At 51.7% G+C, this 18482-nt stretch overlaps 1 protein-coding gene across 5 annotated transcripts in view; it reads left to right on the top strand.

Moving 5' to 3' along the window:
- The window catches only part of ADCYAP1R1 (ADCYAP receptor type I), a 50909-nt gene extending 33196 nt beyond the window's left edge, over positions 1-17713 (top strand). For 2 of the 5 annotated variants that reach the window (XM_082399470.1, XM_082399471.1), the window contains 6 exons: positions 597-666; positions 4452-4543; positions 11316-11399; positions 14606-14735; positions 16158-16199; positions 17425-17713. In XM_082399470.1, coding sequence (XP_082255596.1) covers positions 597-666; positions 4452-4543; positions 11316-11399; positions 14606-14735; positions 16158-16199; positions 17425-17613 — 607 coding nt within the window. In that variant the 3' untranslated portion in view covers positions 17614-17713. Of the gene's footprint in view, positions 1-596; positions 667-4451; positions 4544-5818; positions 7423-11315; positions 11400-14605; positions 14736-16157; positions 16200-17424 lie in introns of those variants that run through there. The other 3 variants (XM_082399472.1, XM_082399473.1, XM_082399474.1) reach the window with 3 other exon arrangements.
- The last annotated feature ends 769 nt before the right edge of the window (positions 17714-18482 follow it).

Genomic DNA, 18482 nt, shown 5'->3' on the forward strand with positions numbered 1-18482 from the left:
TACATGCCTGAGAGCCAGGGCCGGAGCCCCACGTAGGCTCTTACGGATGGTTGTCAGCGGCTGTCCTGATTTCCCATTAACTGTCTCAGACAAACCATCCAATGCCGGGCATGGCTGCACCCCCAGCCCTGGGCAGTGACTGTGCCCTGACCCCACTGCGGGTGGACCCACCCAGCCACATCTCAGCCGGGACTCAGTGAGGGAATGTGCAAGGTTTCAGAGTCCTGCTCTGCTTCTGGGCCCAACTCTGAGTGGCTCTTCTCCTTTTAGGGAGGGGAGGAGGAATATCAAGGGTGAGGTCGCATCCCCCAGAGCCCTAGGTCTGAGGGGGGAACATGGCCCTTGCCCAGGAGCCCATTGGTGCCCTCACTCCTGGGCTCCAATCCCTGCCTTGACAGGGGAGCAGAGGGAAGGACCAAGGCAACTTGAACCAGGGCTGGGCTTGGGTGTGCAGCCCGCCTGAGAGCTCTCCTTCCTTCCAGAGCTGCAGGAGGGGCTGGCTGGAAGGAGACGATGGTGCCCTTCCATCCCTTCCAGCCAGCCAGGAGGAATGATGCCCCCAAGCATCGTCTCTCTTCTTTCTGTCTGTCTTGCAGCTGCTGGGATATGAATGACAACACGGCTCTGTGGTGGGTGATCAAAGCCCCTGTAGTTGGCTCCATAATGGTGAGTGTCCTTGGGACAAGAAGCAGGGAAGAAACAGAGGCCTGGGCTGAAAGGCAGGGGGGGAGGAGAAGTAAAGAGGTCGCCACACAAAGCAACCTCCCGTGGCTGTGTTATATTCTTCAAAAAGGACGCACAGGTTATTCAGCTCTTCCTCTAGTGTTGGACATTTATCTTTATCCCGTTTTCCCTCATTATGCAAGATGCTACTAGGAACGGTTCTGTGCGTAGTTTTGAAAACGTGTGAATATTTCTTTAGAATTAATCCCTAGAAGTAGAATTGCTGGGTCACAAAGGGTATTCCCATATCGTTGTCTGCACTTGTAATTTCAATCATTTAAATTTTTGCACAGCCTTGTGGGAGATAATGGTAGCTTATTGTTTTAATGTGCATTTCTCCACATTGCTAGTGCAGCAGAGCATTTGTTTCAAATATTTATTGACAATTTGTTTTTATTCTGGTTATTATCTATTCTTTGCTCATTTTTCTAGTCCAGTTGTTATCTTACTGTTCGATAGATAGTAATGCTTCATCTGTTATACATGTTGTAAGTATACTTCCAAGATTGCATAATTTTATATAGTGAAGCCGTCAGGCTTTCTCATCATGAATTCTGAGCCTTACTTCTCGTTTATGGAAGTCTTTCCCAACCTTAAGATATAAAAGTATTCTTAATTGTTTTATAACAATTTTGTAGATTGCATTATTACATGTATGCCTTTAATCCATCTGAAATTTTATTTCTCTGTCTGATCTGAAATGATATCTAACCTAATTTTTTTTCAATGGGTGGACATCCACCCTCTCAGTTCTTTTTATTGAATAGGTCCTTCTTTCTCTATTATGTAGAAATGCCAGTTTATCGTAAACACTCAATGTACTCTGCTTGTATTTAGTTCCAGACTTCCTACTCCATGTTACTAATCTATTTGGCTGTTCCTGTGGCAAGTTACTGTAAACTGGCAGCATGTTTTGATATCTGGTGTGCTCATATCCCCTTCCTTATTTTTTTCCCCTTCCAAACTTTCTCGCACATTTACTTTTTCAGATGGACTTTCAAAATTGTCGAGTTGCAAATTTGTCAAGTTGCAAAAAAAGCTGGTTGAGATTTTTATAGGAACTCCATTGAATTTATAAACAAATTTGGAGAAGTGGTTTTCTTAAAATATTGAGTCTTCCTTTCCAAGAATATGGCATGATTCTCCATTTATTCAGTCTTTCTCATAGAGTCATTTTTGACAGTTTTTTTTTAGTTGTCTTTTTAGCTTTCCCTTTATGGTGTCTTTCAGTTTGTGCTCGTCTTGTGTCTAGGAATCATTCTTTCGTTTCATTTTCTAGTGCGTGTATTTGTGCTGGGACTTAGGGAAGCTACTAGTTTTTGTGTATTTTTTTCTTTTCTTGGTTACCTTTTGAAGCTCTTTTATTGGTTCTTATCCATTTTCAGTTGGTTCTCATGGAAAATTACATGATCTATAAATGGAAATACTCTTTACTTTACATTTCCAATATTTATACTGTTTATTCCTTGGTTTCTTTGAGGATGGTGTTTGCTATAGTTTTGGGCAGTTGCCTTTACTGAATTAGGAAAGTTTCTATTCCTGGCTTGTTTTAGTGTTTATTTTTTAAAAATCAGGAATAGGTGTTGAATTTTATCAAATGTGTTTTGGAGACATTAATTGATCATTCCCTTAGTGATGGACATTTATAATATTCCAGTTTATCTTCATGATGAACAGTGTTGTGGTGGATATATTTGTGCATACCCTTGAGTTACGTGTGAATATGCTTTAGAGTAAATCCCAGGAGTGGAATTTTTGGGACAAAGGATGTATACATTTAACATTTTCATGGATATCAAATTGCCCTCCACAGGCAGAGTACGAAAGTGCTCATTTCTTATGTTTTTGTTGATGTTTCCATTACTGAACTGTTCACCAATCTTATGTGGGATAAAGGTAGTTCGTTGTTTTAATCTGTTAATGTAACAAATATTAGTAGATTTTTTTTGCATTCCTGACATAAAACCTTTATGGCTGTGATGTGTTTGTTCTTTTAATGCACTGCTAAATTCTATTTGTTAATATTTTGTTTATAGTTTTTACATTGTTCTTTGTAAGTTCTCTGGTTTTAGGTGTGTGTGTGTGCGTGCGTGTGTGTGCGCACACACACTTTCTGTCCTTGTCTAGGTTTTGTACTAGAGTTTTGTTAGCCTCATAGGTAATTTGGGAGGTTTTCTTTTTATAAGCTTTTAAATAATGAAGTAGTATGTAAATTACATTCTCCCTAAAGGTATTATGAAACTGGCCAGTAAAATTATCTGGGCTGGTGCCTTTTAATGCATACATCTTTGAGTACTTTTAAAATTTCTCCTGAGGTCATTGCTCTATTCTGATTTTCTACATCTTGATTTAATTTTATTAATTTATATTTTCCCATTTTGTTTGATTTTTTTCCTCGTGATGATTTAAAATATTCTATACATCTGTTGTCCTCTTTCTCATCCCTAAATGTGTTTAATTGCATTTTCTCCTTTTGGACTAACATATGCAGTTAACAGTATTTACTGTGCTAAATTCCGGGTACTGATTAGACACTGAGCATGCAGTAGACAGCAGGACTGACATCCTGCCCTCTGGAGGATGCTTTATCATTCTACTTGATCTGTGAAAACAAGCAGAGCAAAACCAAAAAATTTTATTTTTATCTATCAAGTCTACTTTTTTTTTTTTTCCAAAGAGATTGGAGTTTATTTATTTATTTATTTTTGGCTGTGTTGGGTCTTTGTTTCTGTACGAGCGCTTTCTCTAGTTGCGGCAAGCAGGGGCCACTCTTCATCGCGGTGCGCGGGCCTCACTATCGCGAGCGGCCTCTCTTGTTGCGGAGCACAGGCTCCAGACGCGCAGGCTCAGTAGTTGTGGCTCACGGGCCTAGTTGCTCCGCGGCATGTGGGATCTTCCCAGACCAGGGCTCGAACCTGTGTCCCCTGCATTGGCAGGCAGATTCTCAACCACTGCGCCACCAGGGAAGCCCTGTATTTCTTTAATGAATTTTTATCTTTAACTTCTTTCTTGTATAACTTAAATTTGTGGTACTCTTTCCCTAGATTTTGATTTGAATGGTTAAGTATTTTATTTTCAATATTTATTATTTTTTCTTAAGTTAGTGTTAGGCTCTACATTTTCTCCTTGAGTGCTGCTTTGCTACAGCCAGATGTTGCTGTGTAGTCACCTTGTTTCTTTTTATTTGCTCCCCTCCCTCCTCCTTTCTCACCATACACACAGCTTCCCACTTTGTTTAGAGAGCTTTTGTCTGAAGGTAAACGCTATTGCTATTCCCAGGCAGTCCTTTAATTAATAATGCTTATGGTTGTCCATTCTGGTTTTCCATATTCAATGACTCTGGACTTGGAGTTTCTCCAGAGGACGGCTCTCACCTCTGCGATAGCCTCTTCTCTGGTTGGCATTGTAGTTTTTCCATCACCCTGACACTGTTTGCTCTTTCTTTTCCAGAAATCGCTCCCTTTTCCGGCTCACTCATGATAATCTTTGCTATTTCTCAGTACTCTTATGGAATTCTTCATCTCTCTCTTCTGTCATTTCAGTGATATGGAGGGAGGCTGGGGGGTGAATGAGTGTTCTCATGCTGCCATCTTAGATTATAAGCCTAGATGGGATCTTGACTGGATGGGAGGAGGGCCCTGTTGGGGGAATAACAGACAGTGCAGAGGCAGGGACGTGGAAAGTCTTTGCTCACAATCATTTTCATCTGTTTTTTCTTTGCTTTTCAGGTTAACTTTGTGCTCTTCATCGGCATCATTGTCATCCTCGTGCAGAAACTTCAGTCTCCAGACATGGGAGGCAATGAGTCCAGCATCTACTTGTAAGTACCATTAGGTGAATGCCATGGTCAAGTCCAACAGCTGTATGGGCCCTGCACACAGGACACAGGAGGAGAAGGCCTGGGTGTCGCTGATGGGGTACCCTAGCATGGGCATTGGCAAGAATTCTTTTGGGTTAAAGTACCTTTAAAATATAGTTGCCCAGCTCTCCTTCAGCCATCTTCCATCTCACCCTTCTTGCTTCGTGGTCAGGAGCATGACCAGCTGGGTGTGTGTGCTGTGGAGGCACTTTCGGCCCCGGGGAGGCAGGTTGGTCCCCTGTGATTGGCTGGAGGGGCCAGATAGGCACAGGGAATCTGAGGACAGTCTCTGCCGTGGAAGCCGTATGTGTTGCGTCCTCAGTTTAAGAAGAGAGCAGGTTAGAAGGAGCTGAAGTGCTCTCATGGCACCAGAAGGGGCTGGTCCAGCCTCCATCAGAGGCTGCAACCTGGGGCTCAGAACCTTGATGGCTGCCCAGTGGACAAGTGGGACAGCAGAGAGACTCCAGCAGAGGGCTCCGCCACCCTGCCATTCTCCCAGAGAGAGAGAGAGGCAGGAACTGCTCAGGGACCAGCGCCAGATCCTTCCCTCAGGCTCCTTGAGGCTTCCCCAGGTCAGTGGAGATTGCCTTGGTCTCTGTTCAGCCTGAGTACCTCTCCTGTGGCAGCCCTTCCGCTGGGGGCAGGGATTAGCCTAGGGCCTGGCTCCGTCAGGCTTGTTTCTCCCCGCGTGTAGGATGATTACATTGACCGCCCCTCCCCTCCTTCTTTTGGCTCTCCATTTATTGTCCTTTATTTTTTCATGTTTTGGCAAATGTTTACCAACCTTTCCTTATATGTGTATGTTATGTAGCTGAAAATTGTTCATCCACGTAAGTCATAAACTCTTGGAGGTCCTGCCCTGAGGGGCTGGTAGGGCCAGCTCTCTGCAAGTAACTGCCCTGGAGAGATCATTCCTGCCTTCGTCTCCAGGAGCCACAAAACAGGGCCCCGCCGCTCTCCTCACCTTTTCTGGTCCAGTGTCAGAAACCACGTCCTTAAGTCTGGCCTGCTTATCCTGCTTGAGGGTGGCTTGGTTCCCCCGCCAGCAGTCATCTCGGACCTCTGAAGCTGGTGGGTAGCAAAGTCGGCCTTGTCTCTCCTTTGAGCTCTAAGCAACCATGGTTCCCCCAGCTCCTACCCCACCTTGCTTCCTGGTAGGATCTGTTTCTTCTTCTGAGGTCCCTGGGACCTCTCCTCTGGGGCCTCTCCTAGCTTCCCCTCACTCTGCCTGTGCAGGGACACACATGGTGGCTCAGCTGCAGCTTCAGTAAGGACACTCTACCGACCCCCGGACATACTTTACCAGCTTGGACATCCCGCCCCAGGCAGCAAGAACCCCAGGGTCTGGAGGGAGGGAAGTGTGGAGCCAGGGTTTTCAAGGTAAATTGTAGACTGGAAGCTGTAGAGTCTTGTCAGGCCTTCCTAATGCATAGATAAGAACCATCTGTAATTAGCACAGGGTTTATACATTTAAGTACAAACGTTTAAAGAACCAGCTGCAGGCATGCCTCGTTTTATCACGCTTCTCTTTACTGTGCTTCGCAGATATTGCTTTTATTAAAGATTAAAGGTTTGTGACAACCCTGTGTTGAACAAGTCTGTCAGCCCCATTTTTCCAATAACATTTGCTCACTTTGTGTCTCTGCATCACATTTTGGTAATTCTCGCAATATTTCAAACTTTTTCATTATTACAGTTGTTGTGGTTATCTGTGATCAGTGATCTTTGTTACTACTATGACGCACTGAAGGCTCAGATGATTAGCATTTTTTAGCAATGAAGTGTTTTCAAATTAAGGTATGTACATTGTTTTTTTAGACATTATGCTATTGCACACTTAACAGACTACAGGATAGTGTAAACATAACCCTTATACTCACTGGGAAACCACAAAATTGATGTGAGTTGCTTTATTGCGATATTCGCTTTATTGTGATATTCGCTTTATTGCTGTGGTCTGGAACTGAACCCACAGTATCTCAGGGGTATGGCTGTAGTTGGTTTACTTTTATCATGTAAAAAATCCCCTCAAATCTCAGCAAATTTTTTTTTAAGAGAAATCTAAACTTGTGCTCGTCTCAAGCCCCAAAGATTAAACCTCAGGTGGATGTGGTCTGCAAGCCAGGTGGGAGGGCTGACACAGGACAAGGGATCAGCTTGATCCCATTAAATGCAGCAACATGTTTGAGTGTTTCCAGGGTCAAGGAGACCCTACTGCCGAAAGTGAGGGACATTCAAAGTGGCCATGCCGCTAAGAACTGCAGAGCATTTAAAAACACTTGCCATTCAGTACATGCACGTTTAATGCCCACACAGCAAATCTGGATTAAATATAATCCCCATTTTACAGCCAAGGGAACTAGTTATCAGTGAAGGTAGATGAATCCAGCAGGAAAGAGTGAAGCCATAGCCACAATGCAGGCAGACCCTTGACTTCAAACTTGACTGCACCATCATTTCTACCCTCAAAGACTTTACAGGCAAGAAGATAGTGTTAAACAAGGCTTCCTGGAAGAAGAGGCCCCAGTGGGTTCCAGCCTTGTAAAAAACTGCCCCACCTGGAGTGCTTTGAGCTGGGAGGTGTCTGCTGCAGGTGGGGAGGTGGGTAGACAATGGGGGGGATTAAAAAAGGGGCATGACATGGTAGGAGAGGGAGATTTCGGGGCTGTGTCTGAGTCCCCTTGTGTCAACAGAGTTATGTGTTGGGCTGATATCCCTTCACATCTGCCCACAACAGCTTTCCGGTTTTTTCCTCTGTTTCCAGAACAAATTTAAGCCTGGGCATCCCCAAGAAAGCCCGAGAGGACCCCCTGCCTGTGCCCTCAGACCAGCATTCACTCCCCTTCCTGTAGGTTGGTTCCAGCTGCTCAGATGATAAGGGTTTGTCCTTCTTCATAGACCAAGACGGCGCTCCCGACCCAGCCGCAGAGGGACCTGTTGGGGGCTGGGGCTCCTGCAGGGGGCAGTGGCCCTGAGCCACCTCCATTCTCTCACTGGCTGGCAGAAGGAGTGGCTGGGCTCAGGACTTGGGCAGTGGCCAGGCATGGAGTGTGGGCCTGGGTCGGGGCTAAGCCTGCGCTTAGGCTCGACTTGGTTTGGGGCAGAGGGTTTGGGCTCAGCCCCATTCTGGGGTCAGGGTTAGCCTGCCTTGTCTTGGGGACCAGAGTTTACCTCTGTGAGAAGCCAACTGGTTGAGAAAAAGGAGGGTGAGGTTTCAGGGCAGACACTGATTGTGCTGAGAGCATCTCAGGCCTGGCCCTGTAGGGAGCTGGCTCTATTCCCAGTGCTCTCCCTGCTGCACGATGGGCATTGGGAGCTGCCTCTTGGGTCTGGGGTCGGGGAGGGAAACCCCATCTGTATTTCCCTCAGGCACCCCACAGAGCAGGTCCCCACGGCACCTTGGGGTAAAGGAAGGAGAACAGACACCGTGATGTATTGGGTTGGCCAAAAAGTTTGTTCAGGTTTTTCCGTAAGATGTTACCCGAACGAAATTTTTGGCCAACCCAATAGCATATAGCTCAGCAGGGCTGTGACCTACCCAGTGTCGAGGGATGACATTCGCCTGTGAAGACAGACTCTTCCATGTCTAGGCAGAAGTGCAGCTGGGAAGCTCTCAGTCCAGGAACTCAGCCCACAGCCTAAGGCTCCCAGTTCACATGGGGCTCTATCTTCTCCTTCCAAAGCACTCTCTCCCTTGTCTGGGAGCACCCTATCCTGACAGCTCCTGTTAGGGATTGGCAGTAGGGAATGTTTGCCCCCATTTTGCAGATGGAGAAACTGAAGTCCAGAGAAGGAAAGTGGCAACACCTAAAATCAGCAAGTCATTGGCCAAACAAAGCTTTGAGCTCAGGTGCCCCGACCCCCCAGGTTAGGCAAGGGGCACTGAGGGCTGGCTGGTCTTCAGTGGTGGGGGAGAAGGAGGGTGGGCAGGGAAACTCCAAGATCTGCTGAACTGGGCTGCTGGCTGGAGTACCAGTGTGGTGGGGAGTGCCTCCCTGGGGACTGGGCCGGGGCTCTGGGGGTACACAGCATCTTAGCACCAGGAGGGACCCTACGGAGAATGTTTAGCTCAGGTCACAACGTTCTGTGGGCCTGCCGAGTGTCCAGTGCTATGCTGACCACTAGGATCAGGGTGAAATAGACGGGTGCTGCCCACAAAGGGTTCCCCTGCAGGGGTCTCTGTCTAGCATCCTGGGGCTACAGCCCAGGCAGCCTTGAACGCAGAAGGCACCGCAGCATTCGTGGAGTTTAGCTTGAGACCAAAGCAGGGTCAGAAGAAACCAGGTGCTGCATCCCTGGGTTATAGATGGCAGTGTCGAGACCTGGAAATGGCTTTGACCTTCCTGCAGACACACAGCAAAGCTTTGGCGGAGTCAGGCCTGGGAGCCAGGGCTCCCTGACTTCCAGATGTGGGTGTGAGCCGTGCCCCTACTGTGGGGTTCTCCTGCCTTCCCATTCAGGCTGACGCTGCTCTCCAAGCAGCCCCCATCTGCTACCCTTGTCTGAGTTTCTTATCCTCCCTTGGATCCAAATAAGAACTGAGCTGATCAACCAGCCTAGGTTTATCTCTTCCTCTTGATTGAATTTCTTTTCTATTTTTCACTAACAAGGGACTTTTCAGAGATTCTGACGTCTTTCTTTCTCATGCCTGTCTCTGGCTTTTCTGCCACCCATTTTCCTTTTTGTTTCTTTTCACTGGATCCTTTTGAACAGTCACATTGGAGGTTTGGGGAAAGGGGGTCTCAGAGGAGAACAGCTGAAGCTTTAGAGTTTGGGTGTGTAGGAAGTGACATCTGAGGTTTGGGCTCTCGGGCTCCTGGACCCTGATTTCTGTGGCTCACCCAGGCCAAGGTTGAGGGGTCAGGCCACTGGCTGTAGGAGAGAGTAGTCAACCTTTCAATCTGGGCAAGGTAGAGAATAAATTTGAAGACTAGAATGGCTTCCATTCCTAAATACCCAATTAAGCTCTTTTAATTATTGAGGAAAACATACTTATATGTGTCCATCTGTCTGTTTGTATGTGTACAAAACAGACCTTTGACATTCATTGAGGCACATGAAAAACTTCTCAAATACATGACTTCCTCACAACAGTGTTCCTGGAATTTTGATTTGCAGGTGGAGCACCTAGGGATTTTGTTAAAATGCAGATTCTGAGGCAGCAGGTCTGAGCCAGCCACTGAAATTCTCACTTCTAAGAAGCTCTCAGGTGGTACTGATACTGCTGGTCTGGGTAGCAGAGCATCATAACATCCCCCATCTGTATAATGGTTCACTAGTGCCCATCTCACAGTCTGGTGTGAATTGAAGCATGTTGTTAATGAAATGAGAGAACCACAGACATAACTGAGGCAAGGATGCTGGGTGGACCTCGGCCTGCCCCATCTTTGAAGTGTGTGATTCACATGTTCGCCTCAGCAAAATGACGTGTCACTACATGTCAAGGACCTTCAGACTTACTCTTAAAGAGTGGGAATCAAAAATTACGAATCCATGGATGCCAAAGGTCTGGCCTCTTTGTGCGTATCTGTTCTCATTTGCATCCGACCCCCTCAGGTTGATCAGTTCACCGGCAGCTACTAGGAGCTCGGCCACACGGTGCCTGAGGAGGGTGTGTGAAATGGGCACCTCTCCTGCAGTCTGACGAGATGACACAGCTCTCACTCCATTTCTTCCATGTTTGTCAGAGATGGAAACAAATGAGTTGGGCCAACCGAAGCATAAGCAGGACCGTGAGGGGCTAGAAGAGGTGGAGATTGAGGCTGATAGCTCTCTGAGGAGGCAGAGCTCTGTGCCTCGCCCAGTGCCAGGTAGAGCTGCACGAGCATCCTGGGCCCACCTGTGGGTGGCTCCTTAAGGTGACTCGTTTCTGCAGGTGGTGGGGCAGAGCCCGAAAGGTGCTCTCTCAGCCTTCAGCCCCTGCCCTCTGAACTTTTATCGAGAAGTCTAGCCAGCACTGTGCAGTAGAACTCTCGGCAGTGTTGGAAATGCCCCAGATCTGTGCTGTCCAGCACAGGAACCAGTAGCTACCTGTGGCTGTTGAGCCCTTGTAGTGTGGCTCAGGCAACCCAGGAAGTGGATTTTTCACTTAATTTTAACTTACATGGTGGATGTGTAGTGTTTCATGGGTCTGCTCCATCCATCCTACCTCTGCTCCCCTTAGGCCCACACTGAGGTACCCGGGGGCTCAGTCAGAGGAAGGTGCAGGAGGGGAGGGAGGGGGGGAAGACCAGTGGACGCTCCAGTTGGTTTTCACAAGCAAGTGCAGAAATGGCCTGATTCTAGGGCTGGGCCAGCGTGAGGTCCATGGCGTGAGTCTCCAGCTGCCCATCTTGCTGAGGGATCTCCGTCAAGGCCATGCTCTGTGCCTGGAGCTGACTCTGGAGACAGTTCCTGGTCCCCTGCGTGAGCCCCAGTCAGGCCCCACCTTCCAAACACACGTGTTCCCCCCCTCCCGAACCCCACCACCTGTCGGTTTCCCAGTGTGAGGGCTCACATGTGCCTGTGTGTCCGTGCACACACGTATATGTGTAGAGGTGTGTATTTCTATGTCCAGAGCTGACCACGTCTCGGCCCTTGGCTTCCCCCTTCTCCTTCACGTGATGCCCCGGCCCTGTCTCTACACCCTGGGCCTCTCCGCCCGCCCTGTGAGCCGTGTCACCCTAAGTCCCACCTCAGTTTCTCGTTGCCCAGTGCCCGCAGCTGACAGAAATGCCCATCTTGTCACACCCAGCAGCTGCGTGCAGAAATGCTACTGCAGGCCACAGCGGGCTCAGCAGCACTCTTGCAAGATGTCAGAACTGTCCACCATTACTCTGTAAGTGTGCGTGGCGTGGCTGTGGCGTGGCTGTTCTGGACGGGAGGGGGACGCATGCTGCTGCTGCCACCGCCCGGAGCTTGCGTCCGCCCAGGCTGGAGGAGAGCAGGGAGCGAGCCTGTGCCTCCAGCCTCAAGCCCTTTCCCAGCTGTTGCATGCTGACATCTGTGTGTCTTGTGAGTTCTCTGCAACCTCGTGGCCTGGGGCAGGAGGGGAGGTTGCGGGCATGGGGCTGTGGCCACTGTGGGGCAGCTGGGGCGCGGCCGGTGCTGAGCGGGAAGCAGCTTTGAAGCCTCCGCCGCTGCTGCTGTCGTGATGTGTGGTCCTCCGCAAATCCCCACTTCTCTGGGTTTCAATCTTTGCAACTGCCAAATTATTTCTAAGGGCCTTGAGCTTGAGTTCATTTAGACCGTCCTCCTGCAGGGGGCGGGACCCTCACCTCATGCACCTCACTCCCACCGAACGTGCTGAGTGACTGACTCCCCACACGAGCCTATTAGGTGGGTACTTGTATTATCCTCATTTTACGGGTGAGGAGACTGAAGCACAGAGAGGTGAAATGACTCGCTCAAGGCCACACAGTTGGCAGGGTGAGGATTTGGACCCAGGGAGTCCTAAGCAGTAGTCCCTGGGGCATCTATCTCTTGCTGGAGCCTCAGCTCCAACTTGGACATCCCTTTAAGTGGGGGAGCCCACTGGAATTTGGGGGGCTCTGACCGTTGGAGCTCTTCTTTGTATTCTTTAGGCCTCTTCTGCCCAGTGATGCCTGCTTGGGGCAGGAAGACAGAGGCTAAGGCCCTGTGCCGCGGTCTCTCTGGGTTAATCAGATTGTAGCGTGAGTCTGTGACTCCTCAACGCGGGGTTCCAAGGTTCACACCATATGTTCCCATTCCAAGGCCTCCGAAGGACAGAGGTCCTCGGACTCTGAGACCTAGTGACTTCCTCACCTGCCTCCACTGTCCCATCTACCAAAAGGAGTCATGGGGATGCCCTGGGTCCCTGGCAGAAGTCCCTGATTATTCCTGGGCTGCATTGGGGCCACAGGGGAGGGAAGGCGGTTGCCCTTGGACTATACTGTGGGATGCCCTGCTGCATTTGCCACATCTGCCTGGGGCTGGGAAGGACCTGAAAGGTTGTGTTTCTCATGTACCAAACCCGTCCCATCCACCACCACCACGAAAGCTGGAAAAGTTTGGCCTTTTAGTTTCCAGGGCACTTTTCAAACTTCAGGGGCAGATCCCTGGAAACAGATCCATTCTGGGTGAGGAAGCAAGAAGGCAGGGACCACAGGCACATCCCAGGGCTGCCTTCCCTCCTCAGCTTCTTCAGTTAAGCTGCTCTTTTAAAGTAACCCCTTTAGGCAGGGTCACAGAGGCACCCCCAAGATGTCCACATGCCTGCGTTTCCAGGCCACTTTCCTCTTCTTTTTGGACTTTCATTTTCCAGCCAACACTTCCTGCTGCCCTCTGGGTGCCTGGAGATGAGCATGAGCAGGACCTGGGCTCCCAGGCCATGCTCAGTGTCAAGGGCTCCAAGGTGTTCATCCCGGGCCTGTGTGGTTATCCCTTCATGGACGCGCACTTTCCGAGTGTGAGCCCTGTGCATGGCATGTGCTGGCCAGGGCAGATGACAGTTAAGTGAGGTACCATGCCTGCCTTCACAGAGCCACATCCGAGAGAGGACAGACAGATGAGAGGCTAGACCACTCCAAAACTCAGCTGGGCTCTGAGTGGGACCCGATCAGATCCTGCTGGCGCCCGCTCTGGTCCAGGCACCCCCAGGTCCTGTAGAATGGGCAGTCTGTGAGCACGGGGAGGATTGGTGGGCACTGGGCACTCGAGGGGCTTTTTCCTTCCAGGACTGAGCCTTGGTCCACCTGAAGGTCTCCCCAGGCTATTCCTTCCCCTTCTGCTGTGTCCCCTTTTCTTTCTTCCCCTTCCCCATCCTTTCCTTTTCAGTAGATGCCGGTAAGCCAAGGGCATCACTCAGACTCCATGGATTCTACTTCTCCTGAAATCCAGAGGCCCCACATTCAGTAGAACATTCTCTCCCAGAAAGACTGGGATGGGGAGGAGGGAGGGAGGGGCACACGGTGTGACTGCCCCAAGTCAAACGGCCACCTCCATACCCCGCTGCCCACCCTGGTGGGCCGAGCTCTGCTAGGAGGGCCCAGGGGGCGGACTGCACCTGTAGGGTGGGGCTGGCTCTTCCAGGAGATCCAAAGGGAGCCAGTCTGCTGGGGTGGGCAGAGACGGGGTCCCCCTCTTGGAGACCCTCTGGGAGCCGCCCTCCCCCCAGAGCAGGACCCACAAGAGCACATGTCGCCATGCCTACTCCTGATGTTTTCCCGTGGCTTCTGTGCCCCACCCTCTCAGACCAGAGCCCCACCCCACTGGGCCTAGGAGCCAGTTGCAGTCAGAGGAACCTCAGAAGAGGTGGCCTCAGGGAGTACTGAGGTCCTTTGGGCCGCTTCTCCCTTGCCCGTTCTACTCCCACCTGAGCAGACAGCCTTCCCTCCCCCGACTTAGTTTCCCAGGTGGCAGGTTCCTCCTGCTAGATGGTGATTGTTTATGCTCGGAGTCAGTAAATCCTTCCTAGGACCCCTCCCAAGTCTCTCCTTCTGTGGTCTACCCAGTGTTCCCCACCCGCCTCCCTGTCATCAGCGCCTCTCCCTCACTCTCCACGAGCGTGCCTGGCTAGCCCCAGACTCAGGAAAGCCGACTGTCTCTGTGGTCCCCTAGGGGCTGCTCTTTCCAGGCACAGGGAGCTTCTTTTCAGAGCAGGAGAATGCTTGTTTTGCTTGAGGACACATCATGTTGTCCTTCCAAATCCCATCCCAGGGTTTTGCCCTGACTTCACTTTTCCCAAAGGTTTCGCACCTCCCAAAAAGGGTCTGTGTAAATCACATACTCACATGTGCATGTTTAGTGGTTCTACAGGATACCGGCATGGCCTAGAGGGATGGGTGCCCTGCGGACAGGGGGATGTCTCCCCAGCACTTCCCAGGGAGTTCTGGAAGCCTGGGCTCTGTTGGCTACCATCTCCCCCTGGCCCCACGCACCGGGAGAGAATCCTGAGGGAGCCCATGGATAGGGGCCCCAGCTCTGGGGGAGAGTAGGGGCTGGGACTGGGCTTCTCTGCCCTCCATGGCTCTGGCCTCAAGCCCTGGCGGCCCCCGGAGCAGATGTCTTGCTCTTTCCCCACAGACGGCTCGCCCGGTCCACCCTGCTGCTCATCCCACTATTTGGAATCCACTACACGGTCTTTGCTTTCTCCCCAGAGGACGTCAGCAAGAGGGAGAGACTTGTGTTTGAGCTGGGGCTGGGCTCCTTCCAGGTAGGCGTGGTGTGTGTGGAGGGCAGAACTCACGGGGAGCCAGGGCCCTGGCCTCTACCTTGTTGGTGGTTCTACGTCTTTAACCTATTCTAGGTTCCACCTCTGGAATAATGGTACTAGATTAGAAGGGAGCTGGGAGAGCCCTTTCTACTGTCCACCCTCTAGGCTCCCACGAGAAGACATGCTGATATTTTCATGTTGCTGCTGCGTCTGGGTGTCCTGAGCCAGGCCTCCCTTGGGCAATCAAAGGCGGCAGCTCCCCGCCCCTCACCATCGTCCCCGGGGGTGGGCGGAGTGGCCTCAAGAGACCTCTCTGTCCACTTCTGACTTCAGCCTGTAGAACATGCACCCCATGAGTGCTGGAGCTTTGTCTTACCCAAATAAGACAGATCCCCAGCACAGGATCTGATCACAGGGAGCTGAATGAGCTGAACAGAGGGGATGAGCGAACAGATATGTAAATAAGTGATCCAGGGAATGAGAGAGCCAGAGACTAGTAAGTCCGTGCCTGAAGGAATCAGTAAACGGGGCTGTAAATGAGTGAGTGAAGGGGTGAGTGAGTCAGTGCGAGGATGCATAGTGAGTAAATGAACAGGTGGGCGCATGAGTGGGGCATTGAAGGCGGTGGGTGGCTCTCTTGAAAGTCCCCAGGATAGAGCGCCTCTCCCTAGCCCAGCTGTTTAGAGGAGTATTTGACCTTGATGGTCACAAAGTTATTCTGTGTATCTGACTGGACTCTCTCCCTTCCCCCATTTTAATTCAAAGCCATTTTACCTGTTCGGGTTCTTAGCCTGGGAAGGCTGGGAGGTTTGTTGACAAAGCCCCAGCCTGGGAGTCAGAGCCTGGGGTTCCTGTCTCAGCACAAGAATTCTAAATGCACAGAATATAAGTCAAGAATATGTGTAGAAGAGCCGAACACCTACTCTGCCCCAGGCACTTCCGTGGTGTTCTGTGTGTTCTGCGTACAAGGGTGTGTGGCGGAGGGAGGGTGGAGTGGGGAGGTGGTGGTGGATACAGACAGGTCTGCTCTGTCCTGTAGGAGTGCTGCCCTCAGGGGGCCTGCGGGCTGGCTGGGGAGCCCAGAGGACACTCTTGGGCATGCAGGGAAGGCCTCCTCTAGGAAGTGGGTTAGAGCTGGCCCTTGGGAATGGGAAGGATTTGACCAAGGGAACATGAGATCCAAAGCCAGGGTTGTCGGTGGGAGGGAATGCCCCCACCAGCCACTTGGCTTCATGGGTGTGGCCATCTTGGTGGAACAGAACTTTTCCCATCTTACCGCAGATTCCCAGGCAGGTGCCTGCATTCAGATCATCTTATTTTTCTGCTTCCTGGTGTCACTCCCTGCTGCTGCGGCCTCCCACACACCCCGGGTGGAGGGCTCCTTGCTGGCATTCTCAGGTTTTGTTTGTCTTCTCTCCCTAGGGCTTTGTGGTGGCTGTTCTCTACTGTTTTCTGAATGGGGAGGTAAGATCCTGGCCTTCTTAGCAGTGGAGCTACAGCTTGCTGGGGAGCAGACAGGGCTGTGGCCTGCTGGGCGCACAGGGCTGATCCTCCCGACCTGGACTCTGCCAGACTCCCAGCACCTACAGGAGGGGGGCGGCAGCTGTGCTGGCGTCTCCTGACGGCCTCCACCCTGTGCCAGATTCTCTCCCGCTTTGCCTGCTGTGCAGCTGAGGCCCAGCCTCCGGAGCCGAGCTCCCTCCATAAAGGCACCAACTGTTGAGTGCAGACCCACCTGGGGGGGCTCTCACCATAAGACACACCTTAGTCAGGGCGAACTGAAAGTGAGGAAGGACAAGGCACAGGAAATGGTACATACAGTTTCTGAGGCTGTTGATGGGCAGGGGTGCTGAGTGGGGAACTATCCAAAGTTCAGCACTGCCCCCAGCAGGCCAGCCTGCCTGTCCAAACCCATCCCCTGTAAGAGTGGGACTTGAGGGACCCTGGGGAGCGGCTTGGAACCTTCTAGTAATGCTCCATTTCCAGGCCTGTTAGGGTGAGGCTTTTGAGCAGAGTGCAGAACAGATGCTGAGATGGGGATGGGGGCTGAATGGGTGGGTGGCTTTGGAGAGCGGGCAGAAGTCATTGCACCAAGTGCTTGGGCCTTGGCTGGGTCACCATGGCAGGCTTCCTCCTCTTTTTGCGTCTGAGAAATAAGAAGATTAGCTCAGACCACCTACAAAAGGGTCAGATAAGGGTAGATATGGAGAGGCAGACAGGGCCCTGCAGGGAGTGGCTGGGAGTACAAGTAGCTTGTCAGGACCGACGGTGGAAGTGGGAGCTGGAACTGGAGGTGGAGGGTGCCTGCACCGCACGAAGGTGCTGGCGAAGGGGGTGGGTAGGTGGACGCTGAAACGGGGCATGCCCTGCGCGCACCATGCTGAGAGCAACACGGGGCGGTCTTCGCCCAGAAGGGTGCTTTATTTAGTGATCCTCAACCCTAACGGCGTATTGGAATCCCCTGGGAAGCTTTAAAACATATGGGTGCCCTACCCCAGAGATTTTTGGATGTCATTGTTCTGGGGTATGGCCTGGGCATCTGGGTTGTTAAAGCTCTCCAGGCGATCCTCATCTGCAGCCACTGTTAATGGGAGCGCCCGCCTGGGAGGGGCCCCAGGGCAGGCAGGCGGGCAGGTGAGGTGTGAGAGGGTGTCCGCCCAGAAGTGACCGCCCGAGTTGCCCCCCGCAGGTGCAGGCGGAGATCAAGCGGAAGTGGCGGAGCTGGAAGGTGAACCGCTACTTCACCATGGACTTCAAGCACCGGCACCCGTCCCTGGCCAGCAGCGGGGTGAACGGGGGCACCCAGCTCTCCATCCTGAGCAAGAGCAGCTCCCAGATCCGCATGTCTGGCCTCCCAGCCGACAACCTGGCCACCTGAGCCCACCCTGCCCCCTCCTCTCCTCGGAACAGCGGCTGGGGCTGCGGGTGGGTGGGCGCCGGCCCACGCGTGTTGTGCCTCTTCTCTCCCTTCGGGCCGGCCCTGGGCTGGGAGCCCAGCTCCCCGAGGTGGGAGGAGGATGCAGGGTGCAGATGGGTATTTCCCCTCCCCGTTTTGGCATTGGCCCCGCCCACCGTGGGCCCCTGGGCGTTGACCCCAGACATGTAAATACTCCTTAATTTCGGGAAAGTCATCCCATCCCTACCCCTATACCTTGTGTCCCTGCTCACCTCAGGCAGGTCCCCAGCTCCACCCCACCCCGTCCCCACCAACCTCAGTGATCGCCTGACCCTGTGTGGGAGGCCTTCTGAGCTGAGGCTGGTGACCTTGCTTTGGCGGATGTGGGGCGGGCCCTGCCCGACAGCCCCCCTGCAGTGTCTGACTCTCGGTGTGGACTCTTTGAGTCTACCCGCCACCCCGCGGCCCTTTTTAGGCCCGGCCCAGTCCGTGAGGCTGCCAGAGGTCCAGCTTGGAGTGCTTTTTGGTGCAGGCGAGACCCGTGCTCACCCACCATCTTGGTGTCCAGGTGCCCAGTTCCTGGGTATCAGACAGTGGGAAAGCTCCAGGGCGCTTCCAGTCAGAGACTTCAGTTTGGATGTGGGGCTAAGGCCAGAGAAAGTTCTGGTGCTTTTCATTTGGCCCAAGAAATATTGCCAGGAGCCAGAAAAGTGGATGTGATTGGAATGGAGATGGAAAGAGTTTGGAGGGACCCATGGAAGAAGACCTTCACCACCTCCATTATTTTACCCCTGACTCAAGGTAGGCGGGGGTTCATCTGGTGGCCTCCCTTCTGTCCCTCCTGTCCCCAG

Source organism: Balaenoptera borealis, assembly GCF_965194805.1.
Source record: "Balaenoptera borealis genome assembly, chromosome: 7".
Classification (NCBI taxonomy): Eukaryota; Metazoa; Chordata; class Mammalia; order Artiodactyla; family Balaenopteridae; genus Balaenoptera; species Balaenoptera borealis.